This window comes from Corvus cornix, chromosome 2 (genome assembly GCF_000738735.6).
Source record: "Corvus cornix cornix isolate S_Up_H32 chromosome 2, ASM73873v5, whole genome shotgun sequence".
Taxonomy (NCBI): domain Eukaryota; kingdom Metazoa; phylum Chordata; class Aves; order Passeriformes; family Corvidae; genus Corvus; species Corvus cornix.
In genome coordinates, this window is record NC_046333.1 from 17,368,297 (window position 1) to 17,392,206 (window position 23,910).

Here is a 23,910-nt window from a genome sequence, read left to right on the forward strand (position 1 = left end):
CAAAGAAAACAATTGTGAAGCTGAAGAGGAAATTATAAAAGCCCTGGGCAGTAACAGACAATTGGGGGAATGTCAATTACTTGAATGTCTATCTGTCTCCAGGGGTCATGCAGTGAATTCCCTAATCCCAGCTTTACATCTTTTTGGAAGTAGACGTTAATGCCTCCAGATCAAAGGCAAAACTGTTCTCTGTGGTTAAAAGAAAAGAAACAAAAGTAAAAAGGAAAGTACATACCTTTCAGGGTAGCAACAGCTTCTCCCACCTGACGCAAAAGAAAGGCTCCATCTTCAACATCTTTCAGTGTAACTGTCTTGCTGGAAGCAGCAGAGTCCTTCTTCAGGTCTTCAACAAATGTCTCCAGCTCACTGGCAAAAGAAATAACATGGACAGAAAATTTAAGCAGGACTTTCACATTGCAAGCAAATATATGTAAATGAACGGAGTAAACTAAACCATAAACGTCAAGTGGGGCACCTTTAAATCTGACACCACAGGCTGAACAAACCACAGGATACCAAGAGGGGAGGTGAAAATGCTGGACACTCACAGCATAAGAACAGGCTTGTAACTTGCTCAAGTCATTGCTTTCTGTGACAGGCTGCAGATGTGTAGAGCGTCTTGACCTCCGGGCAGCTGTGCTACAAAGGGCAGGTGGGGTGGTAAAACACACGGAACAGCCAGCAGCCCTCTGGGGATGCAAATGCTCCAAGGGTACAGAAACACTGTGCCACTATATCCAGTACTGGTTTACACCTTGTGTTTTCTCATTGCTGATGACATGCCCAACAGTTAAGAACAACCCAAAAACTGGCACCAAAGGCCCTTTGACACAATCTTGTTTATCTATTGGGCACTGCTAGGCAGGATACAGGATCCTGTTTCCATGAATAGCCAGACTGAAACAGCAAGTGTGCACTGTGTGCAGCTCCTGCTCAGTGCTTGGACGCAAGAATGAATCACTTTGGATGTTTTTCCAACCACTGCCATTCTGTGCTTCCTCCAGCTTCATCTGGTGCTTCCTTCTCACCTTTCCCAATATTTTTTCCAATCTTTCTGTACTTCATGGAAAATTTTTCAATACTTCAGACACATAAACTGTTTTCATTTGGGGAGGAGCCACTTCTTTCTATTAAAACTTGAGACAACATTGCTTTAGCTGAGGTTTCCATACAGATACATAAAATTTTCTCAAAAAAACCCCAACCCTGAGATGCCTTATGTGCAACTATACAAACACCCATGCAAATACGTTAGAAAGATCATCTCCTGAATATCTAAGAGAAATTCACTTCTATTAAGATATCAAATTTACTCACAGGAATATTCTAGGAAGCAGTTTAATTGCAGACAGAAAACAATGGAAACTCTGAACTGACAAATCAGTTACTTGTTTGAACCTAATCTTAGGCCTCATTTCTTGCATCCATCAGGGATCAGTTTTGCAACTGCTGTAAGAGAACCAAGGTACAAGATGATTGCCATGAAAGGGGTGGGAGAAGCCTGCCATCTGCACCATCTGCAAGTCTTGCATTTCCACGTATTTCCCTGGCACTGCCACGCAAAGCCAGCCATTTCCCAGACCCATCCCAGTGACATGCGGAAAAAAAGCAGGTGGCCAGTAATGGGATAAAACTAAAGGAAATTCCTTTCAGCACTACTGTACATGTAGGTCAGTTTAGATCAGAAGCACAGTCCCACAGAACAATCCATGGCAATGCAATGGTATTTCTCATACACAGAGAAACAGAAACAGGATCAGCATCTGAACATTAAGCATGCACAGCAAAGAGTTCATTTCAATCCAAAGACCAAGAAGTTTAGAAACTAAAACATTATTTTGAATTGAGAATCACAATTTGTGCCTGAACCGATCACAAACAAGTGGAGGTAAATGATCCCGGTCCCACTTTAAGAACACTTCTCCCAAAGGCTCTGCCTTCAGAAAGCCGGGGGAGTCCCAGTTCCCACTAGCACAAGCAGACTTGCAGGAAACAATCCATTGGACCACACGATGGCAGCAAGGGAACATTTCTAAGGGTATTTTTCCAGTGCAAAAGGCCGCTATAATGTAAATACCTACTGTCTCTGGCTGCCTTTGCAATAAAGGGCACAGACACACTCTAGCAAGGACCTGGAAAAAGAATCTGGCCTTCTGTCACTCATTATAACACAAAGGCTCCTGCTCTACAGCACGGGGCTCTGCAGTCATGCATCCTCCCTAGTCTTTATGCCCTGCTATTGGCACTGAGGCTAGGCAGTGCTGCTTCGGGGATCACAGGGTATCCCTCCTCCCTTTTGTAGGTCTGCACTGAAAAAGCGGCTTCTCAGATATTGGCATCTACCAGGCAACAAAAAATATAAAGAAAGACACTTAAATTTGTTCATGTGTGGAAAGAAGAGAAAGGAAAACAGAACGAGATTACAACATTTTGGTAGGTTTATGCTTGTTTGAAATGTAGGGATGAAAGAAGGACTTGCAGGTAGCTGACTGTGGCCCACTTTCCCCTTTAAGCAGAAATTGAAGGGTCATCACAAACCCCTTTGATTCCACATATTATCAAACAAGACAACTGATCCTGAAATTACCCAGGGGATACCATATTACACTGCTTCATGTGGCTAACTGCAAGGGAAAAGAAACTTCATCCCTTAGGACCCAAAGCCTGAAACAGATTCATTGGTCTCCAGAATTTCTTTTCTCTCACTGGGGAAAACACTTGGCTTTATAGATTGGCCTGAGCAAATTAGCAAGACATGGACATTAATGCCGTTTCAGAAGGCTAATATAACGTAAATGATTTTTCTGCATCTATGTTCTACATGGGGAAGCCGAGGCAACTCCTATGCTAAGATCTTTCTTTAGGCAAAAAAACCCTCAGAGGATCTGCCTCAGACTGCTGTATCAGTAGAACAGGTTACAAAACAAACTGACAAAATTAATGGTAACAAATCACCTAGACCAGATGGTATTTGCCCTGGAGTTCTATAGCAACTTGAGGCTGAAACAGCTGAACTACTAACGCTAAGCATCAAACTTCTTGATTAAAATTGCTTTGGCACCAGATCAGTGGAAAGTGTCATAAATGATACAAATACATTTTTTAAATGGTATGGGGATATCCAGGGAACTGTACTCTGGTGAGACTGACACTTAGATTGGTAATGGACAGATATCAAAATAAAGAATAAACAATAAAGAATCAATGAACAACAGATAAATATGCTGTGTTAGGTAGGAATTAACATGGTTTGTGTAAAATGAAGGTCTCACAAATCCACGAAGAAACAATGGAAGTTTGGGGACAAAGTATAGCCCAAAAGGCTTTCAGCAAGGTGTTTGAGGAAAAGCTTTCAAGAATGCAAAGTTGCCATGGGACGAGAGAGGAAATTCTCTCATGGATAAAGCACTGAAGTAAAGATAAGGGATCAATGAACAGCTAACTCAATGAATGTACTTTCCTGGTGGTTTCCACAGGGATCACTGCTAGGGCTTTTCAACATACTATAAATAATTTGAAAAGAGGATGAATAATACAACAAAAAAAAACAAATCTCAAAAGGCTATCATATTATTCAGGGAAATGCAAATGAAAGGTGGCTGCAGAGGACTGCAGATGGACCATCTGATACTAACTGACCAGGAAAACACCAAAGATTAAATTAACTCCTAATATATGTAAGGTGTGCTCATGAGGAGAAATAAAACCAAAATCAACCCTACCTAAAACCAATAACCTCCCAAAACCCTAAGGTTTTATACACAGTGATGATCTGATAATCATCCATTGTGAGTGAGATGTTGGATTTTTAATGTAAAGCTCCTGTGGAACATGAGGACAGGGAGGTCACACCATGCATGAGGTCACAGTGTGCCTGCATCCAACAAAGCTGTTGTAGGGCTCTCCTATATCTCCTCATCCCCCTCTCACAGTTGTACACCAGAGTTAGAAAGGGCATAGAGAAAGGCAACAGGATGATGAAATGTATGGAAAGGCTTCTAGAAGAAGGTTAACTAAGCAGACTAAGACTTCTCAGGCTGGAAAAGGCATGAGTGGGGGAAAAGGGAGTAGAAAGGGAGTGGGGGAGTGTCTGTAACGTAATGACTAGCATGGTGAGGGTGAATATTCTGCTGTGCATCATTTATGAGTTTGGGGATTGATTGACAGATGAAAGATACAAAACCAAGAGTCTTCTGATATCCTTTCCCAAGTATCTGCTACTAGTAGTTCTCCAAGATTGCTAAGTGCAGTTTTGTTTTCATGGAGCATGTTTATTATTATGAAAAATCTGCTACTTTTTCTAACAAAGTATAAATTGTAACTTACTGTGGATCGCATCCAATTAAACAGATTGGATGTGGCTATAATTTATATACTGTGCTTATAAACCCCTTCTATTAAAGTGCTTAAAATCTACAACATAGAGTGGTCACACCTCTAAGATGCTTGTTATGACACAATTACTTCATTAGTCAATGTGTCATAGCATTGTAATTTGTCCTTGGCCTGGTAAATCTTAAATCTAGTATCTACAAGTGCTATATATAACATCTCTATTGTTGAGTCAAAAGACTAGATAGAAAAAACCTACACATTCAATTCTGAGTGTGTATTTCACTGTTAAAAGAGTACATAAACACTATGTTTAACAGATTTCATTAGGTATCTCTGAACTGTAATCCTGCTACAGTTGTGACACACATGGGTACACTTCTGTAGGCACCATTATGAATCTGTTGAGCAAGCTTTCTGCTAAACAGAAAGCTTACTCTGAAATGTACACCAACATTTCTGTTGTTTACAACATGGAACTCCCAATATGCTTATTTCCTTATTTCACAGAATCACAGAATGGGTAAGGTTGGAAGGCACCACAGTGGGTCATCTGGTCCAACCTCCATGTTCAAGCAATAATCTTCAGTTGCAGAAAGGACTTTTTAAGATAACATTTACCACCTCAGAGTAGTAAATGCACTTTTGTAAGTATTGCAGTAATCCTTAGGCTCCATTGTCTCACATGAAGACAGTCTACTGATTTAGGAAAGATCAAGAGTGTGACAGTTGAAATCCTAAAAAATGGCAATTTTTGTGCCCGGTGGCTTTGCATTCATTTGTACATCTGCAGTGGGATCAGTTTAGTTGTAAATGCCTATACAGAATATTAACCTTTTTCTCAATACAGTGACATTTGATGTGTAATTTTGTGCTGTATGCTCTCTACTATTAACAGCCATCAGCTGCTGAAATTATTGTTGTCAGATGTGCTTTTCTTTCAGGCTCTGACCCTGCAAATGAGCAAATACACGACAAAGGAATCTCATTGGACACAACTGATGAAAAATAAATGTTTGTTTCCAGTATGTCTCTAAAAGGGGTAACCTAACATTTGAATGATTTACATTTTCCTATAGCTTTAACAAATGCAGTAGCACAGAAGTAGCAGAAACTCTGTGAAAGGAAAAATTCCAAAACCTGATAAAACAGAACCATATTGCAATCCGAGTCATATCCTTAATGAGCAGCTGTAACAGCAAATGCCACTGGCACTTGACCTCACTCTGTATCCATTTAATGAGGCAATGCCATAAACAGCCATCACACAAATTGTTCTTTCCACAGAGAACAGACAACCTAGGAACTTGGCAATGAGGTACACAGGAGTAAAGTGAGGAACAGGAAGGTCATTGCTTAGGATTACAAACCAGCTGAGAGGATTACCTACACTAGCATGGACTGTTACTGCACGTTCACCCTTTCTTCACAGTACTCTCCCCTAGTAACATCCAACCTTGCCATTACAGATGCACCTTTTTAATTACAAAAAGTTTTAATCTGACAACATATTGATCAGCAGGAAGGATTTACTCTCTTCAGCTGTCAATAACTGTACTCTATGCCTCTTCAATCACAGTTTCCAACAACAAGCTGACTAGAAATTTTTTCTCCATTATGGAGCAACTCTTCAGGTGTGAAAGAAAGGCAGTGATGAAAAATAATTAGTTATATAACATCTTACAAATGCGAGTGTTAGAATTAGTTAAATAGTTTATTAATTTCAGCTTTATCTTGCCTCCTCCTGACTAAACACAGACTAAACCAAACAACTTGATCCCACCAGTCCTGGTGGGCCAAAGTTCTGGGGAAAAAACCCCAGAATCTTCCAAAAGGCCTTTACACAACAACAACAACAAAAAGTACAGTTAAGTGGCTGGAAATCTCAGTGAGTACATTTTAGACAAGGATTGGCATTACTGACTGTCATTAAAGTCCAGTGCTCTATTAGAGCTTCCCCTACCTCTCCCATGCACTAGCCAAAGCATTTACTATTGAAACCTGATTTTCGTACTTAAAGCCAAACTCATTACCTTCCTTTGCATCCCTTTGTTCTCGAGGAAATTCCTCCCTCCCTCCCTAAAGCAAAATACATAAGGCTGAAGGGGAGAACTAGGGTAGGGGGAGGCTTCCAGAATACAGGGGTGGGCACAGTCCTTACAGTCATCTGTCCCTTTACAGGGGACTTCTGAAGAGGTTGAAACTCTTGGTACTGGTGGGACTTACCCAGTGTGGAGAAGGACTCCCAGCCAGGACCAGTGAGTTGAATACTAAAAGATACAGGTTTATAGCCAGTGTGATACACATCAAGGAAGCATAGCTAATACAGCATATACAGATGCAGTTCACCTGAAGACAGTGGTAGAAGTGTCTACTTCATGGAAGAAAAAGACAGGCAAAAGCAATAAATTTGAAGAGGTTTCTCAACCCACCATAACTTCTTTACAATCTTTTCTTCCTCGTTGAGGTACTTCTGCCTTTCTTGTTCCACCAGGTTGCGCTGTCGCTGCACAGGATCTTCAAGCCTCTTCACTGTTTCAATCACTTTGCCATTGATTTCTAGCTCTGCTTTCTTCACCATTGCCCTCAGCATCTCCTGGTTCTGCAGCTGTTGCACAAAAGAAATCAACTTCAATTTTTCCTGCCTGACTGACATCCCTGGCAACAGAATACATTGCAGAGCTCAGAAGGTTGGGATAAATACCACCCTACAGTGAGTGAGTGTTTTTACCTTCTTTCCCTCTTTAGCTGTACCTATAAACATTATTCCATGTATATATACAGCTTCCAGTTTCAAACTGATAAGCCAAAGATGTTGGGATCAGTACATCACCTTCAATGCATAACTTCTGCGAGGATTGTGGCTCCTTTTTTCTGCTTGGTTCAACTTGAATCAAGAATTAATTACGCCTTATGAGAATGCCGGATGCTTGACTTCCACTTTGCATGTATCGTGCAAGCTTATGCATCTCACTGCCCATACGTGCCTAGTGGATAATCCCACACATTAATGTCATGGCTGGAATGCACTGCTGTTTTCAGAATGGAAATTTTCAGTCTCTCAAGTGGCAGAGGAAGGACTGTAACATGTGGTGTAATTTGGTAGAGGCATACAGCTCATCTGCAATACATAAAACCTCCTTCTACCCACCAGAAACTCCCCCCTTTATAATATGGTAGTTTTCTGAGAGCTGCAAGTCACACCTTCTTTCTTGTCTTAACTTGATGTTAAGTAACTAAAGCATTAATTGTGTTGCTGATACTAAGCTCACAGAGCAAAACACAGGTAAGAAGGCAAACCAGGCTGTACTCTTCTGTGGGTAGCCCTGGAGCAGACCCACGCTCACACAAACCAAACCTGTTTAAGTCTGTTACGTAAATCACAAGATTCAAAGTGGTAAGCAGGACTCCACCTAGTCACAGTTTTAGCATACAGGCAACATAAACACTACTCTGTTAGACCAGAAGCTATCTCATACGGTAAAATTTTAATAAGCACCTGTGTTAATTGGGGGACAAAATTCCCATCTTAAAACTAGCACTTGAACTGTCATCTGTCTTAACATCCAGGCTTAACAGCCAAACCACATTTAAAACACAAAATAAACCCATGACCTAATAGGAAGAATCACAAAAATGGGTTACCTACAAGACAGTATACTGTAGCAAGATGTCTTTAAAATTGATTTATGAAAATTCATGAGAATCAACAACAAAAAAATTCTTTGCTGAGACAATTCTTTCCAACCAGTATGGGCATGAGAGAAACAAACTCAGCTCCCCACTCCTGACTCTTCAGTCCCTGTGCCTGACTCTCTTCTCCAGCTACACAACTGCAATGAGAGGGAGGGTAACACCTCACTGCAAATGTGTGTGTGTGTGTGTGTGTGTGTCTGTGAAAAGCTGTGACAAGCAGGAAGAGTTAGCTCAAAACTCAGCTGAAGAGAAGTGTTAGGAGCTAGTGAAAAAATGAAGCTGAAAAACATTTCAACATCACAGAAATATATAAATAATATCTGGATTATTTTGAAGACAGTGCATATGTGTATTTTTCACCATTATGGAATTAATGTTCAGATTTGATAAGTTAAAATCTCTTACTGCAAGGCCAGCACAACTATCTGAGATACACACCTCTTTCATCATGTCATATTTTCAAGTAGGAAAACCTAAATGAATGAATAAATGAGTGAATGAGCATGTAACACTTCAGTCATACAACTTATTCACAGCTCTTTAAAACGTGGGGAAATTTAACACATGGAAGTGAGTTAGGATATGTTGAACAACTGATCCGAGGTCAGTGAGAAGGTCAGTAACAGAGTTAGACGTAAGTCTTTAGGTGTCCAGAATTTAAGTCCTTGATGTTCCTCAGCTGGTAACAGGGACTTCCACTAATAGCAAAACTGAGTATGTGTGAGTGTGTGTGGTTGTGAAATGGCAGGCACAGGTTTTTTCCTATTATGGAGGTATGTAGGGGATCTGTATTTGTTGTGGTGATGTGTACAGCGAAGGTGCTTGTCACCTCCATTTATGAAGTGCTTGAACAATACCAGGAAGTTTCAGTCATAAAAGTTCATCTATTTCTGATAATGAGAATAGGGAATAAAAATGTAACACAGCAAGATTTCAAAAAAAGCTTGTATGTTGAGGACTCCCAAACCTCAGTGTTTGGAGTGAGCTCTTGAAATCTGGGAAATGACTCATGTTGGTATCAAAGAAATGGTTTTGGTATTTCTATGAAAATTCATGCAATACTCGGCTAGTTATGGAAAACCTGGGTTTGTTCATGCTTGGGGAATAGGGGCACAAGGTGAGAAGGAAGATGTACATATGGGTTCAGAGAGACAAAAGAAAACTGTGGGAGAGGAGCAATTGTGGCAGTCAGAAGACAAACGACAGCATGAGACAGAGCAGGAGCACAGGAGAAGAGCTGTGGCTGAGAAGGAGAAGGCAGTCTCTGGCCACTACATTCACCTCCATGTTCTGGAACTGAACTTGATTCTTACCTTTCTTCTGCCAGCAGTATCAGATATGAGATTCCCTGGCTAAGTGCACACTCCACTTGCCCCTCTGACCACCTCTGTTGGTTACTCCACCACCTCAAGCAGAAGATGTTTTATGGATCTGCCACAGTTATTCTGGTTCCACACAGTAGAACCTTTTGTACTATAAGCTTACTTGAAAACAAGCCAAATGAACAATCTTAGACATTCATACTTGAAAAGAAACTTTCTTAAAACAGTACTGAAGTTCCAAAGGCAAGCGCCCAAAAGTAAGGAAAAGCAATGCAGGCTTTCCTGTCACCACCAAATGGCAATTTCTTGCTAATTAGAGTTAACTTAACTTGTAACTGCAAGCAGTAATCAAACAGAAACAAATTTAACATGCTTTTTTAGAATTCCAGCATCCTCTCATACATTCTTTACCCTTGGGTCTCACTTCCAGCGTCACTAATCTCTCCAGATACCTTCCTTGTCCCTCTTCTTCATCTAGTGTTCCAGCCATTATTCATCACTGCTCTCACACAAGTACCCCAGCTCTGCCTCTGGCACCCACTTCAAGAATAATCTGATAACTAGCTAGTTCACTTTGAACCAATTATTACCTATGAGACAGGTAACTAAAAAACCAAGTATTAGTTCACAACCCTGTTCCTCATTAGGAGAGAAGCATGACCTGCCCAGTGGGAGCCTCCCAGGCCCTTCTAGGAGAGGCTTCTGGGCCACCCACCTCCCCATGAACTACAGAGCCCAGCCACAAACAGGACCTAGCTCCCGGCAGCTCAAGACCTCTGTAGAATCTAAGTACCTAGTTCCTGAAGTTACCATACACTGATTAAAGGTAGTGTCTCCAGTTCTATAATGCAGCTCAAAATGTGTTAGAATTTCTAATTCAAAGTTACACTTGCGAGACTGAGTATCATATACCACTTATGACAGTGTTGTTATTACATTTTCTGTCCTTTCTGCAGCACTCATTTCCCTGCAAACGGTGCACTGAGTGAAGGAAAAGCATGCATGCATACACGTTCCTAATGGTGAACATTTATCATCTCTGTGTTCCCTTAAAATGAGTTCAATTAAAGAAAAGAAGGAAAAGACCAAAAAATCCAATGTACATATAATGGCTAATGATATATACCATGTACATGTACTCTAAGGCTTGGTTCAAACCTGCTACTAAGAGTTCTCATTATCTGGGAGCACAGAATGAACAACTAAACTCATGGGCTCAATTCTTATCAGTAGCACATCCATCCAGGACAAAGGTTGGGTTACAGCCTATCTCTGGCAATGAGGAAAACTCCACAGCACCATGAAACTAGTCTGTCCTGAATGTCTCTGAAAATCAGAGCACTTAGAACATGCAAGTGTAGTAGCAAGAAGTGTATACAGTCCCTAGCAACAGCCATGAGGGAAATGTTTGTGTGCTAAGAATCTCTGTTCAAAACCCAACCACAGACTGAGTCTCGACTTTTTGGTGGCATCTTGTAACATATGTTTATCTGGTGTATGAATCAATACATCTGGATCCACTGCTGCTGGATATGGTTGAAAAAGAAGATTTTGCCAGCACAAACAATGGATACATGAATGAATGGATATCATGTATTTCTCCGATTCTAGTAAGAAAATTAGTACGAACTTACGGTGGTAACATCAATTGAAAATTAAACAATAGACATTATTACACACAGTTTTATGTCCTGTTCCTGTTTCTTAGTTATCCTTCCAAATTTTGTGCCTGTGCAATTTTTTTTTTCATTTTTTTGAAGTATTTCTTCCAGTCTGTCAGTGTACAAAAAATTCACACAAACAGGAACAAACTGACTGCCAGCCCAGGAAAAACAGTGAAATTGAAAAATATGAAGCACTGTCAAATATAAAATGAAAACAATCTGGGAAACCAGAAAAATACTTTTTCTCTTTTACCCATAATTATTTTTGAAAAAACACAGCACAGAATATTTCATTAAAAATGTGATATTTCAACACTCTTCAGTTTAAAACACTGCCTGTTTCACCTGCTGTCCTACAAACTGTGAGCTTTTTTTCAAAATAATTCAGGAATGCCATGACAGAAACTGTCATGAATGGAATTTATGTGTAACATACCAAAGTTTCCCTTGAGCTACAGGTTCTTCCAACTATCAAAATTTCTCAACTTCCTATTAGCTCAATGCACCAAGTTTGCTATAATTTCTGAATTAAGGGAAGCCAGCCAGAGTTAATGAGCACACTCGGGATATGTCCTTTTTCCTTCTCAAGACTTCCCTGGCAGCATTGATTTGTGCAGATGGTAGAAATTTCTTCGCTCCTGCGTGACAATGTTACGTCTGATCAAAAGCAAGGCTTCTGCCCTGGGCAGGGCCGTGGAGACAAAGCGCAGCTGGGGAAATGCCACCCCCTTGGTGAGCAGCCCTGTGAGAAGGATGCACTCCCTGCCTCCAAGCAGCACTGCGGCCTCCATTCCCGCTTTCCAAGGCCACATGCTGAGCGCAGCTGGGAGCCAGACCGCAGGCATTTGCCAAGAGCTGCATTTGGCAGATGGCGTTGAGAAGGACAGAAGGGCTGCAGTGGTTTGCACCACAAATGTGGAAGAATATGCGCTTATACACAATGTGCCAGGGCAGAGATCCCATGCCAGTGCCTTGAAATTAGATGGGGAACACGATGGCTGGCATGTAAGCAGCACTGCTGAGAACAGCTTTTGAAAGGGACATTTGGAACATACTCATCCTAAACTGAAAATTTAAATACTTGGGAGCTGTATCACAGACACAAGTCACCTGACCCAACTCTTTGCATCAAACACATTCTGCCATCTCTTCACTCCCAGCAAACAGGGCACAGGACCTTCACAGGTCACAGGACCTTCAGTCAGACACATTTTCCTATACTGATGTTTACCTCACCCTTCTGCTCATTTGCTCTACGACTGGCTCATCTTTCAATTTCCTTTAGATAAGGAGGTGAAGGTAAAACATGCTCTGAATTCTGATTTGTATTATCATTATTTTGTTCTAAAATTCATCAGCAAATCAAATGTGATTGACATAGTACCATTCAAAATCACCCTGGCTATAAAAGCAGTAGCTGCAGCTGTAAGATACCAAACATGTGATGTCACTTTCTGGGCAAGGAGGACTGGCAGAGTATTGAAACTTCCCCTGCTGCCCACTTTGTCTTACAAGAAAGTGCTCTGCCTTCTTTTCCATCTTCTGAGATGATACACAGTGCTCTTCAGTTTCCAATTAAGTGAAGGGCTGAAGACCTGTACAGCTGCATATGCTTATTTTCACAGTGTCTGAGATGAACAGCATATATTTATATTTGCAGCATGACTGTATGTGCCAACATGCTGTTTTTGTTAACTCTTCATTCGTTGTATTGTTTCTTGAAGGTTTTGAGGTGTTGATGTGCATTAGGAAGGTATGGCTAAAATGTGAATGTAAGTAGGCCACAACAAACCTTTGCAGCAACATTTGAAACACCTTTTTTTCTTACTGTTCAAGCTGGCTATTTGTCTAGATTCCGTAAATACAGGACAGGATGCATATCTACTGATCCTCAGCTACATTTGGGTTTCCTGACATCAAAGTTGTTTATTCAGGGACTTAAAATCTGTCTCAACTGTAAACAGTATGGAGCAGGAACATGGTTCTTTTGACATGTTTATACAGCACATAGCATAGCAGGGTCCAAACTGTAATCACAGACTTGGTATTATTATAATAGAAATAGTGCTGTAATGTCTAGAGTCATCCAAAAAAAGCTAGAAATGAATTTTTTTCTCAATATCTGAGCAGCAGTAGTTTAACTGAGCTAATTCTCACGCCTCGAGGACTATGCAAGCTTTTGTATCCGTAGTACTCGGGTCTGCCCTTTGCTAGAACTCTGCTACTGAGACTCACTTGTACAAAAGCTAAAAGAGAGAAAATGAGAGAGAGGGAGGGAGTAAGGAGGCATTTGCTGACAACCCACCTTTTTTCCCAGCATCATCCAGATAATCATACCTGTAGCTGCTTCATCTGATGCAGCTGCAGCCGCAGATCCGACACGTTGCGTTTCATATCATGCAGGCTGACTTGCATTGCTGGGGCTCCAGCAGGATGGTGGATCACAGCTGACTCCACAGTTGCCAGTGCATTCTTCCCCCCAGATATGCTGGCAGCACCTGCAATAAGCAGCAGTACAGGTTGAGCTCACAGCAGAGAAGGTGCACACATGATCCTTCCTCTGCCCACTGAATCTACACGTATTTCACCTAGATGGATGAGAAAACAAAATGACAGATGCCAATGCTCAGACTTATCAAGGGACTGGCACCTCCTTATCCAATATATTTTGAGGGAAGCCTGCACAGTATCAGTGTATTTGTGCTGGAACCTCAGTTCTATCAGAGCCCTGCATTACCCCAGGACTGCTTTCTACCACATGTAGTGGAGATGGGATAATAAGTTATAACTGCTGATTACACAAAACAGCAGCAAATCAAATTGGTTCTGAAAGTAACTTCAGGACTGTCCTCCCAGGAGATGTCTGAGACCAAGTTGATGCAAATTCATTCATAGGACTCCTGAACTGCACATTCGTTGACTAATCATCACAGGAGAGGGATTCAGCCAAGCTGCCAAATATGGAGAAAAGATTTCTATAGAGAATCTTGCTTCACTGCTTAAAGGACAACTGCATTATTTCTAGCAGGTTATCTCCAGCAGCAACCATATAAAACCACAGAAATGGAATGATGGTGTGGCAGAGGCTCTCCAGCCATGTTGCATTGACCCCACTCCCTTTTAGTCTGCCAGAAAGGAATACAGCATAACAAAAGGAAACGAGCCAAACCACACTGAAAATAATGATCATTGTCCTCACAAAACTTTCTTTGTTAAAGAATGCTTTTCCTCTACACAGCAACAATGCCAAGCTTGTTCTTTCCAGTCCCAAGTACCTGGGAAGAAGCTGTGTTTAGAGAAAACAAGCAAATTCCAGCTCATCAGCTAATAGAAATGTCAGCTCCTTATCGCAATTTGCTCTTGCACACCCATATTCTTCAATTTTTTTTCTAATGTGTCCCTTCCCCCCTTATTCCCCCAGCAGACAAAATGACAGACTGTCAGTGCAACAAATTTCATTTTTTAAGTCCAGTACTAGGTAGTCCTGCAAACTCTTCTCATCACACTGCCAAATCCACCTTATGCCTTGATCTCAAATGGCTCAGATGGCTGCTGCTCCCTGAACTATTGAGTTAACAGCCCCTCACTACGAGGAAGACATTGAGGTGCTGGAGCATGTCCAGAGAAGGGCAGCAAAGCTGGTGAAGGGTCTGGAGCACAAGCCTGATGAGGAGCAGCTGAGGGATCTCGAGGTGTTCAGTCTGGAAAAAAAGGAGTTTCAAGGTCCTTATTGCTCTCTACAGCTGCCTGAAAGGCAGTTGGTAGGAGGTTGGAAGGGAATTGGTCTCTTCTCCCAGGTAATAAATGACAGGACAAAAGGAAATGGCCTGAAGTTACACCCAGGGAGATTTAATATTAGGAAAAATTTCTTCACCAAAAGGGTTGTCAAGCATTGGAAGAGGCTGCCCAGGGAAGTGGTTGAGTCACCATCCCTGAAGGTATTTAAAAGATGTGTAGATGTGGCGCTTAGGGACCTGGCTTCGTTGTGGGCTTGGCAGTGTTAGGTTAATGGTTGGACTGGTTGATCTGGAAGGTCTTTTCCAAACTAAATAATTCCATGATTCTATTCTATGATTAGGTCATTCCCTACTTCAATGTCTTTCTTCTCTATGATTAAAAAAAAACAAACTGAGGAAACAGAAAATAGCTCATCAATGGATCTGCACAGGGATTTTGGTCATCATTTGTTACCACAGGCACACATTCTATCAAGTTTAATGAAATCAAACAAAAACCAGTGTTGTGAGCTTTGCCTGCTGAAGTCAAATTTTCAGTGCACTAAAGTGCATTACACATCTTCTGACTGGAATGAGTATGACTCCAAGACTAGGAAGTTCTCTCCCCATGCTCTCATCCCTCGTAGTCTTTTCAACCATTCCTCCAAACGTGCCTGAGTAAGTACAGCTCAGCATAACAACACACTGTTATTCCTTTTCCAACAGGTGTGGATACCTCAAACACAGCTTTTACAAAATTCATCTGGGGGAAGCATTCTGAAAGGATGGAAATTACACTGGCCTATTCTTATTTTAAAAAAAGGTTTTTAAGAATCATGTTTGTTACTTCACCTTCATTTGCAATCCAGGCCCCTCTGGCTGGATCCATGCTACATACAGTGTGCCATGCCATGGGCTTCTGGAGACATGCTCTTCTAGCTTGGTACAGGCTGTTGTAATGCTATACCCTCCCTAAACGTACTCCAGCTAGATCTGCTTGGTGCTTCAAACAACAGCACTTGTCATTACACTGCAGAGCAAGCTGCTGCACATCTTTGCTATACTCCAGTATGATTCAATGCTCTCTTGACTTTCAAAGAGCTCCTTAACAGAAAGCAACACTCAAGAAATAAACAGTCCTTGTTTTCTGCCGTTACGTACACACTCCATGCTTCAGTCTAATATAGGCTAATACTTATCTGTCTATATGTACACTGCAGTTTCTCCTACAGTCAAGCATCTATTTCCCTCCCACATGCACTATTTTTTGCCTTTTTTTTTTTTTAAGAAAATGGTATTTAGTTCATAAACCTTACAGACAGAAACCACCAGAGAGTCTGAAAAATGTGGATAAGCCTCCAAGAGTTCTGATCCCTAGCCACAAATCTGGACTATTTTTGAAAGCACATCTACCTTTCTGCTGTTCTTTGCCTCTAGCAAAAGCTCCAAAACCTCAGCCCCCGACCCTGTGAAGAGGCAGCCAAGGCATGAATCAGACCCCACCAGTCCCTCCCCCCATGCTGGACCCCAGTCAATTCACATATTTTCTCAGGAAGGGGTGCCTGCTTTCCTTTTAGTGTAGATTGCCTGTGATCTGCTTCTGTAAGCAATAAATGTCTCCAACTCCCTACAAAGCAGCTTTCCTCCTCCACTGCTGCCTCAGCCACCTCTTTTCGCCATTAGGTGTTCTTGGCTGCCACAGTGTCCCTGCTGCAGGGTGTGCTCAGAGCCTGTGAAACATGCACTGGGACTGCTAACTCCAGGGGGTGTGAAACACAAGACACCGAGTGAGCAATAATGATCAGCAGCTGATTTCTCAGATATACATATTTTCATCAAGAAAGAATAAAAAGGCAGCTGAATGAGGGGCTGTTTCATCTAGGGAGTGTAGCTCACTTTTGGAAATAGTCCCAGGCTATAGCTTTGCGATTAGATGTGAGGCCAGATGGATTAAAGGGAAAGAAACAGCATTGGCTCTTGGGTTTTTAAATAAACCCCTTCTTGAGCTAGGTAAGGGAAATTCAACCTTCCACCATAATTTCCTAATACTCTGGACAAACAAAAAAAAGTTAACTTTTTTTACAAAGGCTAATGAACTAAGCTGCCATTTTAGAGCACAGAGAGAACTGATGTGCAGAAAGAGGAAAGGTTTGCTGTGTGCTCAGGGGGTAAGGAACATGACTTCTACTCCCTGACACTTGACTTTTGCTATGCTTGTAAAGACACTGCTCTCCTTCTATTTTCCAGTTGGTTTTTTTTTTTTTCCTAAAATGCTAAGATTTTATTTTGAAGCAGGTTGGGACAAAAGGCCATCAGAAGACAACTAGCAATGTTTCTTCACAATTACTAATCTTATTAAAGAGCCACAATATTTTCAAGCATTATTTGGGAAGACGTGACAGTAAATAGATGCTACTAAATCACTCTTAAGAGAGTAAAATATTCTATATATACATTAGGGTGCCACTTCACCTCATTGATCCAGAATGAATTCAGGATCATATTTTATCTGCAAATGATGACAGAGTTCTAAGATTAGCATGATCTGTCCTTGAATCTGAGATAAGCAAGCAGATATGGACAGTGATTTAATTCACAGGTCATCACAGCAAGAGTCATGCATGTGAAAAAGGCACACAGATATGCACAGACAAGTTCACAAAGAGCAAGGAGTCAAATCTGAGCCCTATGTTTGTAATACTTCTCCCTGCTGCCATCTTCCTCTTGTTTTGCATTGGTGGTGTTAGCACAGAAAGTTGTACTCCCTGATCCCCTTCTCAGGGAATACTGAAATGTCCTCCTTCCTCTTCTAACAAGGCAACAACTAGGAAAAAGTTACTGCTTTTTCCGCTAATCCATGAAACAACTGATCCCAATTTAATAAATTAATCCAGGATTTAGTCTATCAATGAATCTCCAGATGATGGACAAAAATATGACAGAAAAGAGAGTATGTGAGTATTTCTCAGAATATTTGTTAGCAATCTCACGGGGACTCTTACTAGTATGGTTTGGTTTTAGAATTACATATTGTTTCTAAGTGAAGAGTTCCTTGATGCCATTTGCATTTCAGGAACTGAAGATCTTTATAAGGGTTCAGTCATGGCATTTCTCCTAACATTAGCAGAAGAGATATAGCCAGTCTGTGGAGGGTTACTGCTCTTTGAACCCATCCCCCATGAAAGAACTGAGCCTAAAGCAATAAAAGATGCAGACAAGCATTGTCATTACAGACTCATTTTCCTCAGTGAAAAAGCTGGGTTTTTTCAGGGTTCTTAACATTTGGGGCTAAAGAAGCCACTGCTTTCTACAGCCTGGCAAAGCAAAAGCATGTTAAAAACAACAATTTGGTTCATATGACATACCAGAATATTCACAATCCAGCTATATAGAGCTATCTAGGGTTTAGAAATTTTGGGTTCTTTCCCATCCCAAGGGATGTAGTTCTCTATTTTCTGCATGAAAGTGTCCTATCATTGGAACACATACTATATAATACAATGTTGGTTCAACATTGATGAGGCAGTATTATCTTGCACAGCTGTTTTATTTTTTAAAATGGGAAGCAATTCGCATTTTTGCTTATCAGAGCTCTAGAAAGGACTGTTCAATCAACATTTTATACCACTTTTTCTTTCAAATAGTCTTTGAAATTGCTAAAACTGGTATCTCAGTGCACAGTTGTCAAATGGAATTGTAAAGTAAGAGAGTCGACTGCCTAAATGGCTATACTCAATAAAGATTGGGGTGAACTGAAGAACAAAACAGTGGTCAGCAGAAGTGTCCAGCTCCTGCCAGCATGTTTGAACCCGAGCAGATTCACAAAAAAGGAGGAACATTCTGTAGCATATTCTGGCAGATCGCCTAATTTTCAAGTAAGCTGGACTGCATTGACTTACTGGACCATGTCCTGAGCAATTCTAGGTGCAAAAGCAAAATATTCCATTATAAAAGACTATTCTTTTATACGGCAGTCTTCAATAATAGCTGTTGTGGGTTACAATACTGTAGTATACTGGGGTCATCACACCTTGTTTTCCTTACCTGCTACAATTTAATTTTGTGGCTGAGTCATGTTGGAAGGACAGGATATAGGGATGCAGGTGCTGGAGTTACAACTATACTTTATAGCACTGATAGGGATCCTTGCAGCTGCTGGCTGCATGGCTGTTCCAACTGTCCTATCCCCTTCTCCCAAGTGATGAGAAAGGCTTTTATAGCACAAGCTGAATGCTGGAATCCTTACTCATATGCTGGACAGGCACATGGCCATGTGACAAAGCCAATCTCTCTGTCAGTAAGCGACAGATGATGATCTGGCCTTCGACAGCAAATTACACTCCCCACCCTCCATCTCTCCCACCATGCTTGCACACGCAGCTGTTAGATGTAATGTTGTAATTTCAGGGATGTGTCAGTCATATGATAATGTGAGCAAGGAGTACTTGGGAACAACAGTGTCAGGAAATGGCTGCTGGTCAGATGAACCATGCTATTCTGGTGGGCTGGGCATGACTTCCCAGGGAAGCCCCGCCTTTGCTTTACGTAAGGTTGTTTTCCCAAAGAATGTTATTCCACTTCTCATTTAAGTGAGAGCACATTCACACGTGCACACACAAATCACTACATAATTTAGGTTTTAAGGGACCTCTGGAAGTCCAAACTCCCCCTCAAAGTAGGGCCCACTTAGATCAGGTCCTCCAACTCAGTGCCCCCCACCAAGTATTTGTCTGAACTGGTACCATCACAGGGAAAGCAGAGAGGCTGCTGTTTGCAATGCACTACAAAGAGGAACACAAGGCAATGTATGTGCTGGTTGTGAGGGTTTCATAAGTGCTTTATATGAGGTGAAGCCTGTGCAAGTGGGAAATGCCATAAATTCTCAGTCTGTAATGACACTGCAATAGGGAAAAATCTTAAGACCATTTTGCAGCTGTTTTGAATAACGACAGACTTTTCATCATATTGTCTGCAACTGAAAAATTACAACTTATTTCTTCAAAGCTTTAAGTATTCCTCTCCCCATCCAGAGGCCAGCAGGAAGGGAAGAGTTGGAACAGCACCAGAGAGTGACTTGGGAGCAAAGCTTCAGTACCAAGACTTTAGCTTTTTCTCTCTTCCATGTGGTTGATCGCTTCCAGGTCTAGTTTGGTTTCTGTCTATTAGGAGGACACACTGCAATTCCAGACAAACAGGAATCCTGAACGTGAGCTAACAGCCCCAACAGACAGGCTAGTTAGGAGCATAATAGGTTTGCTAATAAATGTGTGTGGTTTACTACCTGCCGGAGCACAGACCTCCCTGTGGGAACAGCACTACCAGGAAGGAGGGAACTGCCTTTATTTGCATTCAGTACATGACAAAGGTGAAGAGGAGGCATATAAGCACACGCATACCCTGCGGACTTCTCCAGCAGCAGCCCATACACAAAGAGCTTCAACCACACAGAGATCTTCTTTCACAACAGGCCTTAACTCAATCTTTTACACACTTAACAGCTCTCCAAGTGGGATGCTAAAACGAGACAGGCTCCTACTGGCTTCATAATTGCTGCTTGCTCAGAGCAGTTTAGGTGCATGCTAATAATTAGTAACACATCAACGTGGCTTAATTAGGGAAAGTGCTGTCTTGCTGACTGCTAAATTTCTCGGTGTCATTACATCTATAGTATCCTAGTGACAGAGGGACTTTAAAAAAAGTTCAGGTGACAAGAAAAGGAGTTAAATATTTAGTCTTCTATAGCAATCTGGACAAATCTAGGGTTAATGACAGCTATATATATATGCATGTATATATACCCTATAGACAGGATGAGTCACTGGGAAATTCACCAGATACAGAGGCTCTGCATCTCATTTAAACCATTCAGCACAGATGTGAAATTCATTCCAAATACCATCTCAACCTGTCAGAAATTCCTTCTTAAACATGTGATCAACTCCCATATCCTGCACTTAGAACTTTAGTTCTGACAGTACAGCTATGGCAATTTAAGTAAATTTGACATTTCCATAAGCTGGGATGTTTGTAATGTTAGAGCTATTCTTATAGCTGAGTAAGTTGTAAATTAAAAGTGAATTAGCTTACCTGCAGTGTCAACGCTGCTCTTGCTGGACACAATTTTCAACATCATCTTCTCACTAAGTAATAATAAGAAAAATTGTAATTTTAGTTTACTAGCTATTAAAACTGTAGTGAAGTTTATATTCAACAAATTAAATGGCCTTGTCTAACACACATATTTTTAATTTAAATCACCAGTAATTTGTCAGTTGTTTTTTTTTTTTAATCACCTTTTAGTATAAGTTAAGCAAGGAATGGAGTATAAGCAGTAGAAAGCACAGAGATGTAGCTACATTAATTCTTTTTATCACAAAGAAGAGTAATGCAGTTAATCTCCATCTATCATTTGGCATATTCTTCCTCTCTGCCTAGCATTCTCATGGAGATGATAAAGAAATTTAAAAATGATTGAGCATTCAGGATTTATTTTTTACTATTACATTCAAATATATTTTTGTTGATTGATTACTAAAATCGTTACAGATGAATTCTGTTTTTACCTAGAAGCATCTTTGCTATTACTTGTATTTGGCCCTTTAAAAAGCGCAGACTGAACAAGACCAGTTAAACTGGCAATCTGTTTCTCCATGGCTTGTATCCTCTCTCTGTAAGACAAGAGAACCGTTTGTTAAAGCCAGATATATTTGCTTTCAGACTTGTTTTTCTAGGTGAATGATTACCACAGGATTGGAAAGACACTACAGAGCTTGTGCAAAGGCCCTTGGGTACCAGTTTGCATATACCTTATTGCAGCAGCTTACCACATCTTGGTTTGGACAGCTTTTGCACGGTAACAGACAATTTTAAAAAATCTGCTTAGCTAAAAAGAACAAAACAAACAACCAAATAATAAACTTCTAATGATCTCACAAGACAGGCACCTAAAACAATTTGTTAAGGCCTCTTGGAACTAGTGAAAAAAAATTTTCAGCATTACATGCATTTTCTCTTTTACCTACACTGGGCCAATCGTTTTGTCTGTACTTAAGGTTAAAGGATTAAAGACTGTACACTTCTTCTTGTTACTATTTTTACTTTCCTGAAACCCAGGATTTTTTTCTGCGAAGCATTTAATCTGTCCAAACTGACTACTTTCCAGTCCAAATCCTTTGTACCTGACGTCTCAACTGTCTGCTGTGAAAAGGACAGAAATGTGACAGAGAGGCACAGGACATGAAATGCAGACTGTACGCCAACATGATAATAAAACAGATTTTCTTTCATGCAGATATCCCAAGAAATTCCCAAAAAGCAGAAGAAAACAGATGGAGAACTACAGTAAGTATATTCAGTGTTTTCCATAGGAACCAAAGGTCACTAAACAAGAACAATAACTTTTTTTTGGATGTGAAGGCTAACATTTGTGTGTTTGTCTGTTTGCATAAATGCATATATTAGTCAGGTAGCAGGGGACTTCCTCAGTCATCTCCAAACCAGCCTTTTGCTCACGCAGGTGCCTACTTACATGTGCCAGTACGTCAATGACACAGCACAACACAGACACACATCAGTATGGGACCTTCTGAAAAGGCATCCCTCTATTACAGCAGTTAAGTGTGTGGGGAGACATGCAGAAGGAAATTCTAACAGCAGCCTGTGGTTTTGGAAGATGACTGGTAACAAAACTTCTCAAAAAGCAAGTGGTTAAGACCAGCAGCAGTGACTGATGAGAGAAGATGGGACAGACAAACTCAGACACAGACTCAGAGTGCTGCACAGCCCATCCATCGCCACTGCAGCATCCCGTGCACATGGGAGCAGCCAGACTGGCCACCCCAGCTGCAGCTGCTGTTTGGTGGCCAAAGCAATAGCATCCATCAATAATAGTCATATAAACTCAAACATAGGTACCAACAGCACCCAAAAGCAAGCTGACACAATACAAAGCAAGTAACCAGCCCTGCTTGCAGCCAGATGGATTATCCTGGCTAATTATTTCATTCACACTCGGGGAATGTATGAGGTTTCCTGGGATAGCACACAGATATCATAGCCAGGAGAGACTCAGAGACACCCAGAGGTCGAGAAAACAGGGCAGCAAAACAAGTAATGAGATGCTAACAGACAAAAGCAGGGAAGAAGAGAGTGCTCAGTCAGTCCCCAGCCAGCAGACGTGTTCTTACTGCAATTTAATGCAGTGCACGCTTCTTACTTTTCTGTCTGCATGTTGAAAGGTATTTTGAAGGATGATGAGAAGACTAGTGAATCTGACTTAATTAATTTCAAACCAAGAACTACGTTACGGAATTTCCACTATTACAAGTTTTAAAATAAGAAACTGGTGCAGGCTACAGTAACATTTGGAACAAAAACAAGTACGAAAACCCAGGGATAAATATAGTCTAAAAAACTTTAATGAAGCATTTTTGACACTTAATAATGAAAACATTTTTTTTCCCAGATAATCATCACAAAACCTTCCTGGAACTAAACTCAACTGGAAGTCTATCTGTTTTACCAATCCATAAATATGATGTTTTTTTCATCCCACATTAGATAATCTGGAAACAATTTTCTGCTTCAAAGGATATTATGGCAACACGGAGCTGATCATGTCCTTTGCCATGAAATCTAGGAAAGTATGTTGTTAAGAGGGAGAGGGATGTTCCAAGATAGGAGATGATGAAAAATGAATGAAATACTGGAATCAATTGCACAGAACACATTATTTTTCATATGGTAAAAGCATTAAGAATGTGAAGAATTTACGTGTGCTCTGGAGTTACTCTGTTAGAAACAAGGCAGATTTTTCCTGTAATCATTTCACTCTGATACCCAGACTTGTTATGGCCATTAGCACTAAACATTTCAAAAACAGGTGTCTGAAAGGAGGTGCCTTTTAGGCATTAAATAAAACAACCTGATTTTCAGAGGCGGTCGGACTGAAGGTGGTGGGAGGCAGTGCATTCCAGCATGCACAGGGAAGGATGTGGATGGCCTGGTGGTGGGGCCACAACCTGGGCTGATGTGCTTGGAGGGCTGGTGGCCCAGTTCTGTCACCACAAGGCCCCAGAAGAGCAGGGGCAGGATCTGCGGTCGACCCCTTTGCCTCCAACTTCCTTGTGAAGGGCTAGAGCAGCCTCTGCTGCAGGAGAGAAAAGATGCTCTCCTCAGGCT

General features: G+C 41.1%; 1 protein-coding gene across 17 annotated transcripts in view; it reads right to left on the reverse strand.

Annotated features, from left to right (window-relative positions):
* The window catches only part of KIAA1217 (KIAA1217 ortholog), a 364,008-nt gene that overhangs the window by 19,627 nt on the left and 320,471 nt on the right, over positions 1–23,910 (reverse strand). For 13 of the 17 annotated variants that reach the window (XM_039548494.1, XM_019285434.3, XM_019285432.3 and 10 more), the window contains 5 exons: positions 21,294–21,398; positions 20,818–20,870; positions 13,352–13,512; positions 6,765–6,940; positions 236–366 (listed from right to left, as the gene is read on the reverse strand). In XM_039548494.1, coding sequence (XP_039404428.1) covers positions 236–366; positions 6,765–6,940; positions 13,352–13,512; positions 20,818–20,870; positions 21,294–21,398 — 626 coding nt within the window. The remainder of the gene's footprint in view (positions 1–235; positions 367–6,764; positions 6,941–13,351; positions 13,513–20,817; positions 20,871–21,293; positions 21,399–23,910) is intronic. The other 4 variants (XM_019285431.3, XM_019285436.3, XM_010399275.4 and 1 more) reach the window with 1 other exon arrangement.